The sequence below is a fragment of the Larimichthys crocea genome, chromosome X (assembly GCF_000972845.2).
Source record: "Larimichthys crocea isolate SSNF chromosome X, L_crocea_2.0, whole genome shotgun sequence".
Taxonomy (NCBI): Eukaryota; Metazoa; Chordata; class Actinopteri; family Sciaenidae; genus Larimichthys; species Larimichthys crocea.
In genome coordinates this window covers 15,116,285-15,136,906 of record NC_040020.1, presented here as the reverse complement: position 1 = coordinate 15,136,906, position 20,622 = coordinate 15,116,285, and the positions used below count along the sequence as shown (strand labels likewise).

At 42.2% G+C, this 20,622-nt stretch overlaps 1 protein-coding gene across 8 annotated transcripts in view; it reads left to right on the top strand.

Annotated features, from left to right (window-relative positions):
* Nucleotides 1–20,622, top strand: part of rnf220a (ring finger protein 220a) — a 161,561-nt gene that overhangs the window by 50,725 nt on the left and 90,214 nt on the right. For 5 of the 8 annotated variants that reach the window (XM_027283790.1, XM_027283787.1, XM_027283784.1 and 2 more), the window contains one exon: nt 2,387–2,548. The exons of the other annotated variants lie outside the window; for them this stretch is intronic. In XM_027283790.1, the coding sequence (XP_027139591.1) occupies nt 2,387–2,548 (162 nt within the window). The remainder of the gene's footprint in view (nt 1–2,386; nt 2,549–20,622) is intronic. 8 annotated transcript variants of the gene reach the window in all.

Sequence of the window (20,622 nt, the reverse complement as noted above, 5' to 3'; positions counted from 1 at the left end):
GGTGGGAAGGAGGTAAAAGAAGGAATGATGCACAGAAAAAAAAAAAAAAGTCAAGGAGAGGAAGAGATATATGCGGCGAAGATTCCCCAGGGCTGGCATATCAATCAGAGCACAGATGGATATGTGGGTTCAAAAGCATCTTTTTGATCAATTTCAGAGTATTTCATATGTCCGATTACATCATATTTTAGCAGAGTTGACCTCTGATCTTTTTTTGACATGTATATGAGTTGCTTTACGACCTTCAGATAAAGATACTTTTTGAAAATGTTGGTTTGGTGTGATCCAGATCCTGAAAGTCTAGAAATGGTGAAATACAGTCAGATATTATTTGTTTACACTCTTCCTCTGCTAGATTTCACTCTGAAATCAGCTTTGTGAAGCTTCACAAAAGAGCATTAGTAGAAGAAGAATTAGTGCCATTGAAAACCAAAGGGGGTAAGATGAGCTGTTGTACCTGATACAAACCCCTGAAAGTTAAGGCCTTAAGTTCAGAAACAGTGCTGTTACCCCACTGTGCACATGTGTGTGTGTGTGAGAGAGAGAGACAGAGAAAGAGAGGAAGAGTCTTAATGGTCTTAACAGTAAAACTAATAGTGGATGACTGCCTTAGCTGGAGGCTTACTTCTCTGTGAAGTTTCCAGCTGCTTTCAAAAGACACACACACAGCACATACAGAAAAGTTTGCACGCGCACACACACACACACTCACACTCACAGATATGGACACACACACTTTTTTGGAAAGTCAAACGTAAAGCCATAGAGGTTGGATTTAAAAAAGTAAAAGTAGAACAGGAAAAAGACAATTTCATGTGGCAGGATGGCGTGATATAAATCTTCTTTTTTCTCATCGACGTGAGTCATCTTCGCTTTCATGGATCTCGAGGGTTCGTTATGATGGATGGATGGAGAGGAGGGAGAGAGACAGGGACGCAAGGGAAAACAATTTGGAGAAATTTACGCCTCAGTTTGGTGCAGTTTGTACAAGGTATTGCGATGGTTTATGGTCCGCTGTCTGAGTCCATTTCCTCTCATCTTATTTCATTTAGGCTTATAGTTTCTTTACTTATAGCTTATTTTGAAAAGACACTCACCATCAAATAGCGTGTCACTCATGTCTGTTTAGGTATCTATGTGGTGTTTGTCTTGGTCATAAAGTTGAAGCTGTAAAGGTTAAATGCACATTTGGCCACTAAAACACACACACAGTCCTTTGGTATGTGTGTGTTTATGTGTGTGTCCCACCACTGAACAATGATGGTCAAGGTTTCTGTCTTTGTGTGGATGGGGGTGGGTGGTTGGACACCAGTCTACCCACATGCACACACACTCACTCACTCACACACACACAGGCAGGCAGACACATGGACAGGTTCGGTCTGTTTTTGTGGGAGGAAGGCGTCACGGGTCAGCAGTAAAAGGCCAGGTCTGCTTTTTCATTGGTCGACCCTTACTTCCTACTTCCTGGATGACCCGGCACCATCTGGGGAAGTGATTGGTTGAGGAGAAGAAGAAGCCTCCTGAGTCGGGTTGAGCGAGGTTGCCGCGGGTTAGCCCTCCGAGGCCTGTCACTCCAATGAGTCGTAGAGCCGCTGATAATGATCAAACCAGCCAAGTCACGAACATTTTCACCTTGCTGCCTTTCAAAGGTTTCAATCTATCCACGCGATGCTGAGAGTAAACAGCTGAATGAAGGAGAAAAGTTCAAGAAAGTTAAAAGAGAAATAAAAAGAGAGGGAAGGAGAGAATAGGAGAAAACGGGAGAGGAAAGAAAATGATAGGAGAGGAAAGGAAATACGGACAGAAGAGAGGAGAGTAAAAAGAATAAGAGAGGAATCAGGGAAGAAAAGAGAGGGAAAGAGGACATGAGAAAAGGATAGGAAAGGAAATGAGGATAGAAAGAGAGGAGAGGAAGTAAGGATAGGAGAGGAAGGAGAGATGAAATGAGAGGGAAGGAGAGAAGACGAGAAAACAGATAAATAGGAGGAAAGGAAATGAGGGCACAAAAGGGAAGAGGAAATAAGTATGAGTGGGAAGAGTGAAGGACAGATGAGATGAGAACAGGCAAAAAGACAGGAGGAGAGGAAAGGAGATTAAATAAAGATAGAAGAGTAAGGAGGGAAGGAGAGGAGACAAGAGGAGATGAGGGAACATATTTCTTTCATTCTTATTTACATATTAATTTTCCCCTTATTCCCCTTAATCTATTCCAATCCCCTTTCCTTGTTTTCATCCTTCATCTGTATATCCTGCATTTCTTTCCTTGCTCACCTCCTTCCTTTGTCCTCACCTCTTTTCACCCCTCCTCCCTCCCTCCCTCCCTCTCTCTCTCCCCCTCTGCCTTTACACTCCTCTACCTCCTTCCTCTGCCCGTCTCTCCCAGTCTCTCCTGTTTATGAAGGTAAATTTATAGGTCTACCAGGAGCTGTTAGCTGGAGGTGGCCTCCGCTGCTCAAACCACAACAAGGCTTCACCCTCCACATGGAACAGAAGCAGCATAGTGGGCATACTGGGCTATTTCCATCACCACACATTACACATGATGGTACACTCACACCTCCCATTATCTACTAATGAGCATCTCTGTTTTCTTCCTGCTCTCCCTTTTGTGTCCTGCCATGCTCCATCATTTTCTTGATGAGTAGTTGGGTGGTTTTTCTTTTTTCTTTTCGTACTTTATATTGCTCCATCTAGCATTTGTTTTTTATTGGTCTATGAGGAGCAGTTAGCCAGTGGTGGGCTCCACTTTTTAACCAGCACATGTTGTACTGTTTTTCACACACTGCTGTTATAAGTCAGCTCACTCAGTACATAGTTATATCATTTATGTAGTGTGTCCTCCCTGCTGCGCATTTGTCTTGTTTTACACTGAAACGCTGAAGTCTTTCTTTTTTTTTTTCTAAGTGGAACTGAATGTAGTGAAAGGTCAGAATAAAAGACACAAGAACATGAGATGATGAAGGTAAAATGTGAAAAAGCAACATGTTACGTGTGTACATGTTTTTTTTATTAAAATGAATTATTGTTAGCTTCTGTTTTTGAGAACTGTTTCTCACTCATACATAAACTCTAAACTCTCAATATGGAGAGTGTTTTCCTGTCATCACAAAAAGCTGTTCACTCTTTGGTCTGATCCCTCTCCCCACATTAGACAGTCAATTAGCCACAGAATGAAGCAAGCTTACTGCATAACAGAAAGTAAAGCTGGGCATTCATATTAAGTGACACGACTGCATATATATTTATACTGTATATATGCAGGAGTCTAGTAGCTGCAGAGTGTTTAAATGAAAAATAATAGACATAACCGAGGACACATAATGTTAATTTAATTTTAAGTTAAGTATTAATGAAACTAGAAAGAGCCAGAACAACAAAACAAAGAGAAAATACGTAATATTAAAATTAACAGATAAATAATTTAAATAAATATATACATAAAAAATAGTTTAAAAAACAATAATACAAAAAATGAAAATTGAAAAAAAAGTCAATGAGAACAATGAAACAAAAGTACGTGAGATTTAGTCTTTGTTTTAGTGATTTCAAATGACTTCAAATGACTTAAACCTCCCATTTACTTCAACAAAGTTAGTGAGATCTGGAAATGTGAACATTCAGACACATTACTCAAACTCTCCATTTTGAACATCCATCAAGGCTTTTTTTTTTCTTGCACTATTTGACTTCATTGCAGTGATGCTGTCATAACAACAAATGTTATCATTTTATTAGTTTTACATGTGTTTTATTCATAAAACAGTCATAAACTGTTTCTAACGTTCTTCCCCTTCCTCTCTCTCTCTTTCTCTCTCTCTCCCGCCTTCCTCTCTCTCTCTTTTCCTCTGGTGCTATCTTCTGCCGGCCTTCATCTCGTCAATTACAGGTAAGTAACATTTATCTCTTTCACATGCACATAATCAAACACAAGCTAAAAGCACCCCAATGGTGACTTTATAAGAAGGGAGTGTAGTGGTGAGGATGGGAAGTGGTGAGTTTAGGGGTAAGGTGGGGTGCTGGGAGGGACGGATGGGGGGGTCAGACTTTTATGAAGTCACTATGAGAAATGGCCTCGACTTGTGTGGCTGGCTGTTAAAACGGTCCCAGGCCATTCAGCAGTGCAGTGTTACAGAGTATCAGTCAACCACTGCTGAATGGGAAATCAGCTAGCCTCACACTCACCCCTAATGATGATAGCTCTTAGTAGACACACAGTGACTCATTGGTGCACGCGCACACACACACACGCACACACACACACACACACACACACACACAGATCTCATTCACAGGTTAAGCTCATGTTGTTAGTCAGAGTGACTTAACATCAGCGCCTCAGTAGCTCCAATTAGTGGATACAAACATCAGAGGCAACAAGGAAGAAATAAGGAGTCTTACTGCCCGATTACATTACTTTGACCACTAAAATGCAAATCACACACACACACCATGTCACGCACACTGTTTTGTAGGTGTGTCGAATCTGTGTTTGTCCACATATTTCTTTCTTTAACTTCTTTTACTATGATTATTATTGTTTCTTTTCTGGCTCTGGTTGTCTGTCTCTTACTCTTGTTCCCTCACACACACACACACACACACACACACACACACACACACACACCGGTTGTAATTCCTCAGGGTGGCAGTAGTCATGTCAGAGGTTTTTACTGATCGCTTGTCGTCTGGTGGGACCAAGGTGACATTTCTTCTTACGACCCTAAATGTGAAATGTAGTGCGTGTCTATTTGTGAGCGTGTGTGTGTCCCCTCTTTAGATAATGAGGGGTCTATATGCAGGGCTGGCAGGATATTAAATATGTAACAGCAGGTTGGGAAATGGTGGACAGAGGAGGCTTGTCAGACACACACAAAGAGACGCACACACTCAACCACTCGCCTACGCCTGCTCTCTCTTCTCTCTCTTGCTTTCTTCCTCAGACCGTTCGCTGTCTCAATTGTTTTGTCTTCTTTCTAGACAGACAGGTGTTTGGCTGGTTCTGCACAGTAATTAGTAACACATACACAGACACACACACACACACACACACACAAACTTACAGGTTTTATGAAGGAAGTAGGAGGAAGTGTAGGGGAAGTAGGTGGGCTGGTGCTCACCCTCCCATTCTTCAAACAGTGTCTGGAGACACACACAGACATGTAAACTAAAGTTACTGCACATCCATACCCATCCCTCCCACTGAATCCCACAGGATGGCTGCATCTGTTTGCACCTTTCCCACCATAAGATTTACCTCATCTTGAATATATTACTTTACAGCAATCACTTAAATATCCATGTTTTGCTGACTCTTGAGAAACTTTGACCTCTCAACATGACTACAAAAAGTCATTCCCAGTGGTCTTCCATCATATACAAACCTTGGTGGACTGTTGTTTGGTTGCTAGGATGACTTCACAGCTATTCCCCAGCTGTGGCCTCGCAGGAGGCGCACACACACTCACACACCCACAAAACACGCACAGTACTAAGCCGTTTGTGCCATTCAATAGGGTTCCCACTCTCTCCTATCCTCAGATGCCCATTGTAAAGACCCCAATTTATCTCTCTTTGTTTTTTCTTTCTTTGCCTCTCTTTCTTTCTTCTCCTCTGTCTCTTTCCCTCTTTTCTTGCCTCCAGCCTTTTATCACCTCTGTCTTTATTCTCTCATTTTCTCTTTACCTCTGCCAAGATTGATTTCCTTTCTCGCTATCTCAAGCAGCCCTCTCCTGTGCTCTCCAATACTGTCAGTGTAGCTTGCTAATATGCACACACACACTCACACACGCACACACACACACACATGCATGCCCTCACACACACACACTTTTGAGAATCACAGTAATGGGATTAGAAGGGTCTGCTGAAATATTGAAGAGTCCCAATGCAAATAATGAATAGGCTGGCAATGTGTCTGGGTAAGTATGTGTGTGTTAGGGGAGAGTGCAGGTGCGTAGCTGTGTGTTTGTGTGTGTGTGTTATTAGCAGGATGTAATGTATGGTTCACAAGTGTGGGTTCACGATGCAGTTACAGCCCGGAGGCACAAAGACGTACCAAGCTCAAGCACACACACATGAACACACAGGCACATGAGGTTTTTAACACTGCTCTTCATCACCCTGCACTCTCTCTGTTCACCCCACAATGACAACCCACTTACATCTGTCTTACAGCAAGAGGAGTAACGCCTTTGTGGTGTGATGTGTGTGTGTGTGTGTGTGTGTGTGTGTGTGTCTTCATGCATGTGAGCAAAGTATGTGTGCAAATATGACCATGTATGCTGCATGAAAGTGTGTGTGTGTGTGTGTGCTAGTGTCTAAGGTTGCTGGCTGAATGGAGGAGAAAATTAGACCTGATATGATAGTCACACTTCACACTATCTGTGCGTGAGTGTGGTGTGTGTGTGTGTGTGAGTGTATGATGACGGTCACTGGAGCCAATAGTACACAAAGAGAGCAGAATATCAACAAGGTTTTGAAGCAGAATGACATGGCCCAGATATAAGAAAGCACTTGAGATAGTGAGAATTCACCATTTCATGTTACTGAGGTAAATTTGTATTCATCTCACTTTACAGCCATGTATGAGTATGAGAAGACATGAATAAATAGCTTGTGTCAAAATAAAATAGGCAAAAAGACTGGAGAGTGGAACAAACAAAAGTTAATACCTTCAAATACAATATGTATTAGTATGTGTTTGGATGGAATAGCATTGCACTGAAGGAATATCTCAACATGCTGCTAAATATGTAGCTAGAGCTAGCAAGCAGTTAGCTTAGCTTAGCTCAAAGACTAGAAGCAAAGGGAAAGAGCTAGCCTGGCTCTGTCGAAAGATAACATCTATCTCCAGTCTAATGTTCACCTAGTAACACATGAATCTGTATCCAATTTGATCAAACTATACAAAAACCAAAGTGTAAAAACGAATGTTAGTGTGGTGTGTTGCTACAGTTACCAGTGTGAAGAAACAATCCAGGCAGTCTACTTTGAGTAATAAGGTGATAACAGTACTCTTCTTACGTTACACTGCGAAAAAGGTTGAGTCTGGTTCAAACTTTTGTTGCAGGACGTAGTGCTATTGTTAGTCAGAACACCCTTGGACCAATTTGATTATATGTTGATCCAATATGTGCTCTTGTATCCATCACCTTACCTTTAAGGTCTTATTTTATTACAACACTAGTGTGCTTTAATGAGTCCCATTCCCAGGGTGACTCTAAATTTACACACATTCAGTCCCTGGATGAAGAAGTTGCAGAAGCTTTGGTCAAGTCCATCAACATTTCTCTCTATCTACTTAGATTAGACTGTTGGGAGAAGCTAGACACAACATTCAGAGCTGGTATAATGACCTTCTGACTGTTATCAACCCATTCTTATGTTAAATGAGACAAGAGAATAGACCTGAGCAGTCAGTGGTTAGCCAAATGACTTCAGCATCTAGGCAACACAGACAACACTGTGTTTGAATTTCTGGCTAGAGAATGGAGAGGCGCAGAGTGGAGGATAAAGATAGAGGAAGAGGGACACAGGTAAATGAAAGCTGGGGAAGTGTCTGAAAGCTCAAGAAAGACATAGTATGGACAGAGATCATCAACACGATAAACAAAAGAACCATGGTGGCATGTATAGTCTTTTCAAGGGAACATCCTAACTTCACTTCACTTCATATCAACAAATCCAACGCTGCCGTCCCATATAGTTGTACACAACAGTACAATTCCAAGTTATTCGAAAGGTGCTATAAATTGAGATTGAGAGAGCAAATTATCAGAGCAGTATAATTTAACATATAACATAATATCACCAATAAATACACTGGCTTCCTGCAGTGACAATCCAAAAGCTTTTTGAAATGTTTTCACATTAAACTCAACTGTACCTGCCTTAAAATATATAATAAGATAATAATAATAATAATAATAATAATAATAATAATAATAATAATATAATCCACTTCTGCACAGTTTATTTGAATAGTTGGTATATACAAATTGCTAAACTCATTACTTCCCAAGAGAAATTTTGAGCTGTGAAGTGGCAGTCGCTATTGGGATCAGCAGCAGAGAAGTGGAATGTGCTGGAGTGGTTTTATATATTCATAACTGCCTCGTATGCATATGATGACGTTTCAGAGCCGCCTTTAAAGCTAAGGGTTTTTGATATAAGATTGGTATTTTGGTGGCATAGTCCTTTAACTACTGAGAGGCATCATGTATCACGATTCTGTATCTTGAGGTTTCTCATGATTATGAGCAGTTTGTAGTCAACCACTGCTCACTAAGTGTTATCCCAGTGACTAATTTATTCAAATTCAGTCATGATCACACCCAACTGGATGAGAGGTCATGACTGACAGGTGTTTGAACCAATAGCATGCAGGTGTAAATCCCTCCCTTAGGAATAGAGGAGTCCTAATCAAGCCCTTGTAATACACTAGTTTCCGTTAGCTCCCTGGGGCTAATTAGCATTCTAATTACTGATTGCAAATGAGAGCTGCGTTGATTGTGTTCCGCCTGTGAGTGGAGAGCCTCGAGAGACACACACTCACGCACGCACACACACGTGCGTATCTCACACACGTACACACTGTCATACTCGCACACACTGAGTGATCATCGTTAAGAAGCTTATCATGCTCTTGTTCCTCTGCGCATTTCCAGTCCCCTCTCATCTACGGTGTCTCATTAGGATCATAATGCAGTACATATACACACTCACGTACAGACACACACACACACACACACACACACATGCGAACACACCTACACACGCATACGGCAATGAACATTAAAGATGGTAATAAAGAAACAAACATAAAACATTATATACTGCCAAAGTGTTGCTGTTGTTCCTACCAATTAACACAGCGCTGATTTACTGTTCGGGGGAGAACACACACACACACACACAACAAAAGCATCATACACACTCACAAATACACACTAATGTATGTATATGTGTGTGAAAATCAGGTTTGGCAGGGCAAAAGGGTGCAGAATGGATGGAATAATGGAGGAATGATTCCTTATTACAGTACGACTAGAACGTGTCCATGTGTGAATGTGTTTGTGAGCGAGAGAGATGGTGTAGGGGGGAGTAGATCAGAGCGAACTCACCAACAGCAAATCATCATGTTATGCTGCTCAGTTAGCTGCTTTAACAAGGCTCCTCTAAGCTGTATTTCAGTTCTGTGAGTGGTGTGTGTGTGTGTGTGTGTGTGTGTGTGTGTGTGTGTGTGTGTGTGTGACAGAAACACCTCTGTGCTGCGTGTGATTGCTGCAGATAATTATAGCTACTCGTTACTTTCTCTGCATCAGCCTCATGAGTTAAGGAGGAATAAAGGAGCAAGACACTATATTCCCTACGTGTACCCTGTAAGTAATTATGAGGTTAGGTGGCATTCTTCCTGCCTGGTCACTTATAATGCAGCTAACTTATTCCAAACAATCTGCCCTTAAATGATCAACAAAAAAACAAAGCTTTTGCCACAACATAACTGGACATCATCCAGCAACATGTTGTGTGTTGGTCAATTAAATACATGCAAGCACACACATGAACAGCATCAGTTTGATATATTTATAGTGATTATAAATTCTGAATCATATAATATGGAGTTGTAAAATCATTTCTTCATAATATGAGAAACTGCTGTGCTGTGTTTTGACCTTTGATAAGACTTCAAACTCATGAGTGTATTACTGAAATCCGCTGTCACACCACAGCAGCACCACCCTAAATATATGCTGCACTTAAATATGTATGACTTCACATGTTTTGAATCATTATGTTCTGATTTGGTTACTGCTGGCTTACTAGTTAGTAAGTTTGTAATCCCGCACACATACAGACGCACACACACAAACTGTCACCCATGTGTGTAATCTCCTCGTAGATTGTTCCGACCATATTCTGTGTAAAATTGGTGGAGGGGAGAGAAAAAAAAAAGCAACAGTGAAATTGGAGACTCTCTCTCACTCTCTCTGCCGGTGTGTGTGATGTGATTGATGCTCGGCAACCGGTGTTTACTCTTGTTGGTCAATTGAAACTCAGCGTGGCAGGCTGAGAAAGCACAATGGGGAGAGGAGCTAAAGTGGCGGTGTGAGGTGCTGAACACTGACACGGAGACAAATAGATAGAAAGCAGTTAGAGAGAAGAGGACACCGTGGGAGGGAGGGAGGGAGGGAGGTCGATCCAGACGCAGACTACACTGAAAGGGGGCATTAGATTTTATTTCAGCAACAGAGGAGTGTAGAATAAAGAATAAAGAAAAAAAGGGAAGGGGTGGTAAAGAAAGGAAAGATATGCCATAGGAAAAAAAAGGAAAGACGAAGTAATGAAAGCTAGAAAACAAAAGCTAATAAGGGCCCCCAACACATCCAAAGACATAATTTGAGTGATGGATGGAGAAAGGCAGATGGTCTGAGTAACAGAGAGAAAGAGCTCTAACGAGTTGTGAGAAAGGGAGAGACAGACGGAGAGAGAGGAGAGTGGGAGGGCTGGAGTGGAGATGCTGGTCATTCCTGTCAGCAGGCCTTTAAATGAAAGGCGACAGTGTGTGTTGGGGAGAAGATTGGAAGGCATTAAAACCTGGCATGTCCTGTGACACCCTGAGAGGCAGAGAGACCTAGAGAGAGAAAGGGAGAGGGAGGCCAATTGAATTCTTCTAGCGAGTGCCCACTTGTCCATGTTAAATCTCTCAGCGAGTGTGTGTGTATATGCATTCCTACAGTGTGTATGTGTGTGTGCGTCTTGATTCCTATGTTTAAAGATGTGTGTGTGTGTGTGTGTGTGTGTGTGTGTGTGTGTGTGTCTATGAAAAGAGGAGAGGGAGGATCTATAATGGTGATTCTGCCCTTGCTTTGTTCACAAAAATGTGACTTCTAGACCAAAAATAGCTACCAGTATGAGGCTTCACACATGTTTCACACCCACTGGGACCATCACAGTTTTGATTCAGGACAAAAAATGTCAGGCAGAGCTGGAATATTTCTTAACCCAATTCTTCCTCATTCGAATGATTCAGAACCTGATCCTGATGTACAGAATTAATGATCCTAAACCAGATTAAAACTGTTTTTACAACGATTTACACTGTCAATAAACCTAATGTCTTTTTAATATTACTTTTTTTTATTTTCAGGATTTCCAGGAAAAAGGCTCAATGAAATAAAAGTAGAACCCATTGAAACCAGATATACTTGAGGTTAGCGTTACAACAGACACAATTGATTATCATGGGCGGAGTAGACATGAAGCATGCTGTCTGATTTTTCTCTTGGATTGCTTGTTAAAAACAACAACACACGTGAAATCATGTATGTCTTTATTTGCAATATAGAGCAGGGAAGTGAGGTCTGAAAACAGGTGGTCACTCAAGACACTGAGTGTGAACGGACGTTCTTAAAGCTGTCCACTTGTGTTCAGATCACCCAAGATGCATGTTAATGCCAGGTGTAAACAGAGCCATAGTGTTGCATTTTGTTTAGATCTTGGCTGCTCTCCTTTAGCATTGATTTAAGAGTACAAAGCTGGAAACTGTTTCACCACTAAGGTATATAATGTGTAACGGTCAAAACAACAATAATGAAAAACCCAAGCGTATGGGAGGACAGCCAAAAGGAGCAGCATCTGCAGTTGCCTTTTTCATGCTTTCTTTCTCTTCTCCACTTATTTATTTTTCTATGTAAAAGGTTTCTTTTTTTACCAAGCAGACCTGTCTATTGAAGAATACAGACATATATTTGACACATATAATCAAGACATCAGCATGTACACATTAGCCAGACTGGCCCTCCTCAAAGCACTCAGCTTTGACGGGCTTGAAGATGCTCATTTCCTTGTTTGACCACAATGAATCCACCTTAGTGTGTGTGTGTGTGTGTGTGTGTGTGTGTGTGTGTGTGTGTGTGTGGTGTGAGAAAGAGAGACAGAGATCAGAATGGGAGGGGGTGCTGTGCGAGAGTGTGTGTTTCTTAATAGAAGGTGGTTAGAGGTGTCACCCTGCACCCATTTTAATGTGCTCCACAATTACAGCTGTCATGGCTTGAAGATAATGTCTTGGGCTGTTTTTTTTTCTCTTTTGCTACACATTCACACATGTTCACACACACACACACACTAAAGAGGTGAAATATGGTAGACAAGGTACAGGCCCTTGCTCATAAAAAATACCTCAACGACCTCCATCACCCTTGTGTGTGGTTGTGCGTGTGCATGCACTAAAGATGCAAGAGGGCTATGCCTCTGCGCATGAATTATTACAGTGTGTGTTCGTGGAGATGTGTGCTTACAAAACTGTGTTTGTGTGTGCATTTGTGTGTGTGTGTGTGTGTGTCTGACAATATTTGCTTTGTTGAACGAGCCCCTTGGTGAGAGTCAGGTTGGTAGCATTCCTCATGCAGCAGTGGAGCAGCTCCAGCGCGTTAAAGCGCTGTAACAGTCGCACGTTTTAAGACCGGCTCCAGTACATGTTGTCTGTAAATATGCCATGCAAAAATGGGACGCGCTGGCATGCAACTGATTCTTGCATAAAATCAAGCATATGCAATATACTATTTTTTTTTGTAGCATCATTGTTGTATTGACTTCACCTCTTTTATATCTGACCTCACAGTCATACGCAAGGTAACCTCAGGCTTTCAGAGCTCTTTGTATACCCCCACCCCTCTCTCTCTGTCCGAGTCTGTCTGAGTTGGCCTCTCATTACTCTGTCTTTGAGTGCTCCATAGATTGGTAACATGACCTCTAATTCTCCCGAGATGAATATGCACACACGGATAGAAATGAGACAAACGACAAAAAGAAGAAGAAGAAGAAAAAAACAAAAAACAAATGTCTAACGAATCTAATCGACTCTGTGGTGTTTTAATGTCACGCATTTAAGGTGATGATGGGAGATTACAGCACACGGTGCACGCACGCACAAACACATGCACACTCATGTACACATTTGGCTTTGGAGTGTGTGAAATCAAATCTCTCCAAATCTCTATTCTGGCGTCACGGAGCTGAAGACGCAAACACAGATGATCACTATTCGCACATACACACGCACACATTACATGCATGCACGCTTACACATATGCAAACACATGTATTTGACACACACACACACATGCAGATGCACACATGGAGGGGTAACCCTGGTAGATTTATCAGTGGAGGTCTGCAGCACAGTGGCTGCCTTTCTCATTTCATAGGCCACCGGGGCAGAACAGGCATGGGCTTGTTCAAATCCAACCCAGCAAGACCAACACATACATACACACACACACACACACACACACGCACACACACACACATGTGCATGCATACGCACTTTCTGTTTAGCAGCTTAACAGATGCCAGCCAGAATTGGTGGAGAGGAAAGGAGGAAGGGATAGAAGAGGGGAGACAGAGACAAGCTGGTGGAAGAAGGAAGGTGATTTGATATATCAAGTATATCAAGACAGACAAAGAGAGGGAAAGGATGATCGACACAGACCAACAGGTGCAGAAAGAGAGAGAGAGAGAGAGAGCCATGCAGGTTCTTCACCACAAATACAGACATATCATGTACATGGACAGCTGGATGAGTGGTTTATTCTTCCCTCTTTGAAACACGCACACACAAAACGTAGGCAAGCTAAGAGAACCTAGGGAAAGATGATTGCCGCGTCCCTGAGACATTCTGTGTGTGCATGTGTGTGCATATGCAGAGTGTGTGTTTGCACATTCTCAATGGAGAAAATCTGTGTTTTCAGAGTGCAGCACTGTAAGACCAAAATTTAATTGGATTCTTTGGAAATGATGCAGGCTTATTGGTGTAATGGCTTGCTCATGGTGCGGTTAGAGTGAGTCCCTGTAACAATACCTAGTGCCTCGTTAGCTTGGCAGCCGCACACATACACACACACACACACACACACACACATGTTAAAGAGAGTGTGTAACAAGCAGGCAGACCATGGGTGGGTTTAAAGCTTTTATGAAGGGCCCTGTAAGCTGAAAATGGCTACTGTCTGCGACAAGGGCTTGTTTGGAGGACAAATGAGGACATACATGTGCACACACACCCACATTTGCATACCCAGACACACACATTACATCATATAAGGCATCATCATCAGGATGTTTCTCTACTTTAATAATAAATCCAGTTAAAATCCTTTGTGAAATAAAGTGCAGCCAAGCCCTTTAGCAAACACTGAAGTTCCACAAAGAATGTAGCCTTTGGATGATTATCGGTCTTCGTTCCCATGGTATCACAACTGACTGAGCTCCACGAAATGATGCCAAGCCTGACCTGTTTTTCCTCTTTCTCCATTCTCTTGTCCTCTCCTTCTCTTTCCAACTTTCTCCTCCTCTCCTCTGCAGTCATAAAACTCAAAGCCCTCAGAGGTACAGCCGGTTGTTTCAGATGAGTAGACAAACACTTTGCACCTTTCTCGGCATCCATTCTTCTTCTCTCAACCTTGGTGGCTCTAAAAAAAAAAAAAAAAAAAAAGCAGTCAGGGTAGGCCTGGATGAAAGAATGGGAGGACGGAAGGTTAAGGCGCTCTTTGATCTGACTGGTTTCAGCCGAGGGAAAATAAAGAGGCAGCCAGGGAAAAATATACAAGGCCCCGGGTGGAGCCTGGGCTTCACCCGAGGGAAGCGACCCAGCGGAAGAGCCCTGCGTTAGGCTTGAGTGCTGCCCGGCGGGGCCAGCGTTGCTCGTGTTATTCTAACATGGTTAGCACATGGGCTAAACTCCCCAGTCATTTATTTAACACACAGACTCCCCACGGCGCTCCCAGATGCCACGAGGCTAAAGGGAGCTACAAACACCTCATGTGAGGCCGACTCTTTTTCTCATGTGTTTTTTATTCAGTTATTTCCAGTAAACGTCTGCAGGTCGCTCCAGACAGTAGGGCGAAGATAAATGGCTTCACCACTGACGTGATGTTCTGGACGGTTTGGCTATCACTATTTTTTAACTTTTAAAAAATAGGTGGATTCATCTGTTAGGACACCCTGGGACAAAGGTTTGTTGTTGGGCCCCTATAGACCCCCCACAGTACAGAGCACGCAGCAGACTGCACATGGCAGTTTCATTATTTGCCAGTACCCAGAAACCAACCAGTACTAAAATACTGGAAAAATATCAACAGGCTCCAGGTTTTCTGTGTGTCAGTGAGTTTTTAATAGCACAACTTTATTTAGGGATATGCACAATGTGAGCACAAGATGAACTCGGATAAATTGAGTGTGCTTTACAGTAGTTGATTACAATGTTAAGTTCCTTTAAACACAATTTATTTAATTAAATTCAATTATTTAAACCAGTTTTGAGACACCTGAGTTTTTTGTGTTTGTCCTCGAGTAGTAGTAGTATTTTTTTTTTATCCAAACAACAGATCCAAAACACAGAGAACATATTTTTTGGTTTAAAAGTTATCAGAATTTCAGTAATTATTTATCAGTTGACTAAAACTATTAAACAACTAATTATTCAGCTCTACATTGAAGCCAAATGCAGAACACAGTAAATAAATGCTTTATGGGTTGGTTAATGCTTTCCTGTCTGCACATGCACATGCACTCACTGACACAAACACATACCCATACACATGGACAAAAAAACACCAATTGGATGCCAGTTGGACGTTCACTGTTTTAGCCTTGTGATATTTGGCAACCTTATTCCACAAACAGACAGTACACACAATCCCTGTGGGCAGCTTGCTATACCACCGACTGTGTATGTGTGAGTGTGTGTTTACCCAGCGAGCAGCAGCAGCTGTGTCAGTAATAGCTCTCTAAGCTGCAGGCTAATGACAGAACTCAGAGAACGGGATTCTAACATGGATAGATGTTTAACCCCGTTTAGCCCCGATCTGGAGACCACTGGGCAAACACAACCCTCACACACACACACACACACACACACACACACACACACACATACATATTATCCCTGCCCCTATTTCTTTTCTGGTAGCTCTAGTTGTATAAAAGAGACAGAGAGAGAGAGACGTATAGAAGTAAAGAGAGGGGGAACAACATCCTTCACCCTATATATCAGTCCTGCCTCTTTCCCCTGTTCCCGTGGCATAAGGACCCCACACACAACAAGCAGACCCCAAATCACCAACCCATGCACACACACACACACACACACACACAAAGGCAAACACACACACAGGAGAGCAAGAGGGGTCAGATGGTCACATCGGTAGATGGTATGGGGGTTGTTAGCTTTTAGGGTTAATGTGTGTGTGTGTGTGTGTGTGTGTGTGTGTGTGCGTGCATGCATTTGTGTGTGTGTGTGTCACAGTCTGCTCAGCCAGCAGTCTATTGTCCGGTCCCATGAAGTGACTGTGAGGTCTAATTAGCAAGTTAACAAGTTAAGAGGTGGAGTCTGTCAAACGCTTAGCTCTTTCACCCCGAGGGTCAGCCCACCACTGCTGGGTATGTATATGTGTGTGTGTGTGTGTGTGTGTGTGTGTGTGTGTGTGTGAGTATGAATGTGCATTTGTGTGTTCCGCATACGGGGGCCATCACCAACCTCACTGCTGAGCTTTAGAACACCCTTTTTTAGCTGTGATAACATAATTGATCAATTATCATAATTGATTTAAATAAATGACATTAATTACTACATTACTGTTTAGACTCATAGTCTCCATTTGAATTTTTTAGTAATAAGCTAAATTATCAAAATAAATGGACATTTTGGGAATTCTTACCTAAAGTTAAATGAGAAGATTGATACCACGCTTGACACTGTATAGTAAATAAATAAATAGCTTAGCTTAGCATAAGATTGGAAACAGTAAGGAAGAGCTAGTAGAGTGGCTCCATCCAAAACAACCATGTAAAAACTTTAGTCTGTACAAAAAAAATAATTGTAAAATGATATGTTGATCTTTAAAGGGAGGTATGTGCAAGTATTTCTTGGCTAGTCACAGTGATTTCCTGATAAATATAGTTTCCCCCCTCTTGGCGCTAAGCTAAGCTAAGCTAACGCTCCCCTGGCTGTAGCTTCATATGCAGACAGATATGAATCAATCTTCTCGTTCAGCTCTTAGCAAGAAAGTGAAAATCTCAAGTCTTTTTTGAAGATTTTTATGAATGGAAACCTAATAAACAGAAGCTTATTAGCAGCCATGATAGTAGCATTAGCAGTACATGTAGCAAAAGCTGTGAAGTGTCATTAGTACGAGTGGTATCGGTAGTAGTACTCTTGACTGTGTGTGTGTGTGTGTGTGTGTGTGTGTGTGTTTGTGTGTGTGTGTGTGTGTGTGTGTGTACTTGTTTTGCTGAGAAGCCAGTGGTGTAATAATCAGTGCGGTGAGACGTTGGGTCTATTCTGGGCATCTTTACGAGGTTTGTCGAGACTCATTTGTAACTGAGCCTGCCACAGTAACAGAAAAAAAAAATGAGTCAAGTTTAAATTCCTGTCTCTACCAACATCTTAACCCTCTTTCCCACATCTACTTAATTCATTTATCTGTGGCCTGGATGCCAGCAGTTTATTCTACTGATTGTGCGCGTGGAAAAAGTTTAATCAAAGCTAATTATCACGCTGTAGGATTTTAAACTAACTATAATTGGCCACATTCTCTTCAAACCACTTTCTGTGCTATCTTTTTTTCCTTCACTGTCAGGCCAGTCCATTCCACATGAATGACTGATCCATCTTTCCCTCCTCTCTTCTTCTCACTCTCTCTTTCTCTGTCTTATGCACTCTCTGTCTTTCTCCCTGTTAATCTGTCTGTCTCTATATCACTCCCTCAATGAACTGAAGCTCTCTACCTCCCACAAAGGCAGCACCATATTTCTCCTCTTAAACATCGGGGGCAATGTGCATTGTCTGGTATGCAATGGAACTTGCCTACAATAGAGGTGGATGGCTCACTGTGTGTGTGTGTGTGTGTGTGTGTGTGTGTGTGTGTGTGTGTGTGTGTGTGTGTGTGTGTGTGTGTGTGCGCAAAGTAGGGGTTCCCCCACCCCCTTTAGGCAGACAAAGACCCCAATTTGTCACCTCATGTACAGCTGTTGACCGGGTGAGTTCAGTTTGTATGTGTGCGTATGTTTGTGTGTGTGTGTGTGTGTGTGTGTGTGTGAGTGGGGTTGTGTGAAATTGGGGGGAGGCAAAGCAGGGTGGAGGCAAAGAGGGAGAAAGTGAGGCGGGATACCCTTTTCTGCCCCAATACAACCTCTGAAGGGGCAGGAAAGAGGGGGGTGGGGGGTAAATGGTTTTCTGCCCCTTTTCTGTGGGAATGTTTGTGTAAGAGGACAAAGCAGCAGCCACTCTGTTGCTGTGTGTGGGAGAGTGAAAGTGTAAGGGGTATAAAAAGAGGGGGTGAAAGCAGCTCTCAGGAGAGGGAGGAGTTTGGGCACAGAAACACCCATTCCATCCTCCATCCTCCATTTATCCAACCTTTACATCCACTAAAAGTGTCCATCACTGCTGTCCTCGTAACAGGAGAGCAAGTGTGTGTGTGTGTGTGTGTGTGTGTTGTATACATGTCGCTACAAATGGATACCTGTCAGTCATATCTTGTGGTGTGATTTCTTAACAGATAATTTGATCTGGGTGGATAGGTGCTTTAAAGACAAATCACATCTGATAAATAAACAATTGTGCTGTGGCCACTGAGAATCCTCGATTGTGATTGGCTGGCGGGTGTGGATTAACTTGTGTAACAGTGTAATATAATGGACACCTAATGCGGATGTTTGTGTTTTATTTTGAGGTAGTTAATTGAGGTTAGACACTCCTACAGGTGGATAGTTTCAATAAAATTTTCTATTTTTTTCTCTTGAGAGAGTCAGTTCCAAACTTCCATCTTTAGCTTCTAGTCCTATAACATATCATAAGACGGTTTAAACTAGGTCATAACTAGGTCATTATGGAGCCACCACATCACTAACACAGGTGGATATCAAGCTATATGATCTGGTGGATGCATGCTACATCTACCCTAGTATGAACCTGTAGTGTAGAAGCTGTGTTGCAGCCCCACAACTGGACAAACATTTACCCTTATTTTCAGTCTTGGGTTAAGGTTTCCAATAGATTTTCAGTGGAAGTATCAGTAGAAAACCACATACTAATGCTGATCCCTATAGTTTTAACATATCGTCAAACATCCTAATACTGAATTAAATTATACAGCCGTCCATTTCTCGCCCATTCACACCTCATCATGCCCCAGGCCTTCCTTGTATTCAGCCATCAGCTCAGCGCCATCCTGCCTGCAGCCCTTTCCGTCCCCTGGCTGGCCCCTCATGTTGTGACTCCTGACAACTTCTCCAATTTGCTCTGCTGTGTGAAGAGGCAGGGAGCACATTGATATCTTCCCACCTACACACACACACTCACATACACACACGCACACAAAGGCGCAATCTCTACCCTGCACACATGCACAAAGCACACACACACTAAAGTCATCAATATCCTCCCATTTATAAATGATCTGGCCCCGGGATAGAGTTTCAAACCTGCTGGGCCCTTCTGCCCCCTGCATGTCACACACACATACACACACACACTCACACTCCTCATTGGTCATTGATTGCCTTCTCAGATTTAACACAGCTCCATCCGTTGTTTGAGCAGCAGTGGGGACCTCTGTCTCTGTCCATGTTAATCCCACTGAGCGTGTGTGTGTGTGTGTGTGTAGATGTGTATGCATATGTGTGTGTTTATTTGTGCAGTCAGGCATCAGCAAATTTAACCACACAGGGAATGAAGGTCAAAGGAGAAGAGCAAGATCACACCTTCCTGTTAGCCATTTTGTTGTCCAACAAGGAAACGAAAGAAACATTGAAAGAGAGAGAGAGAGGGAGAGAGGGAGCTACTGTTTGCATGATCTGTTCATCGATTAATGTCAAACTGCTATTCATAGTTTTAGATCATGTGGACACGTGGAGCCCTGCAGTCAATACATGGTCCGAAATATCACACCAGGATCCAAATCCTTTACCTTCACCTAAGTACAAAGAAATATAATAAATTCTCAAGCATTGTACACCTCAAACTTATAATTAAAGTACAGTTTCTTTATATGCAGACTAGTGCACGTTTTTATATCTATCATGCATCTTAATGTGATGTATTGTACCATGAATTCCATCCATCCACATCCACTTATCCTTATCAGGATAGGAAAGGGGCTGGAGCTGATCCCAGCTGACATTGGGCGAGAGGTGGCGTAGAACCTGGACAAATCGCCGGTTGATCAGAGAGCTGACACATAAAGACAAACAACCATTCACACTCACATTCACATCCACAAGCAATTTAGAGTCACCAGTTAGCCATGAATTCAAATTATGAAATGATCTGTAAGAGACGTTTTTTGATATGACCTCTTAAACCTCATTGATAGTGTTGTCAGTATGTACAGACTCACACTGTGATGGATTTTAATTTTCTAATGGAGATGCCAAAGTTTTCAAAGGTGCCAAATATTTCAGGCTGGATTTTGTGAAGCAAAGACCATAACAGAATAGTAAAGCCATAAAAAATAATAGAATTTTCACCACATGTATGTCATGTATCATATGCAGTACATATACCAGCAGACGAGTGTGAAATAAGATCATTTTTCCAACTTTAAAACTACATAAAGATGA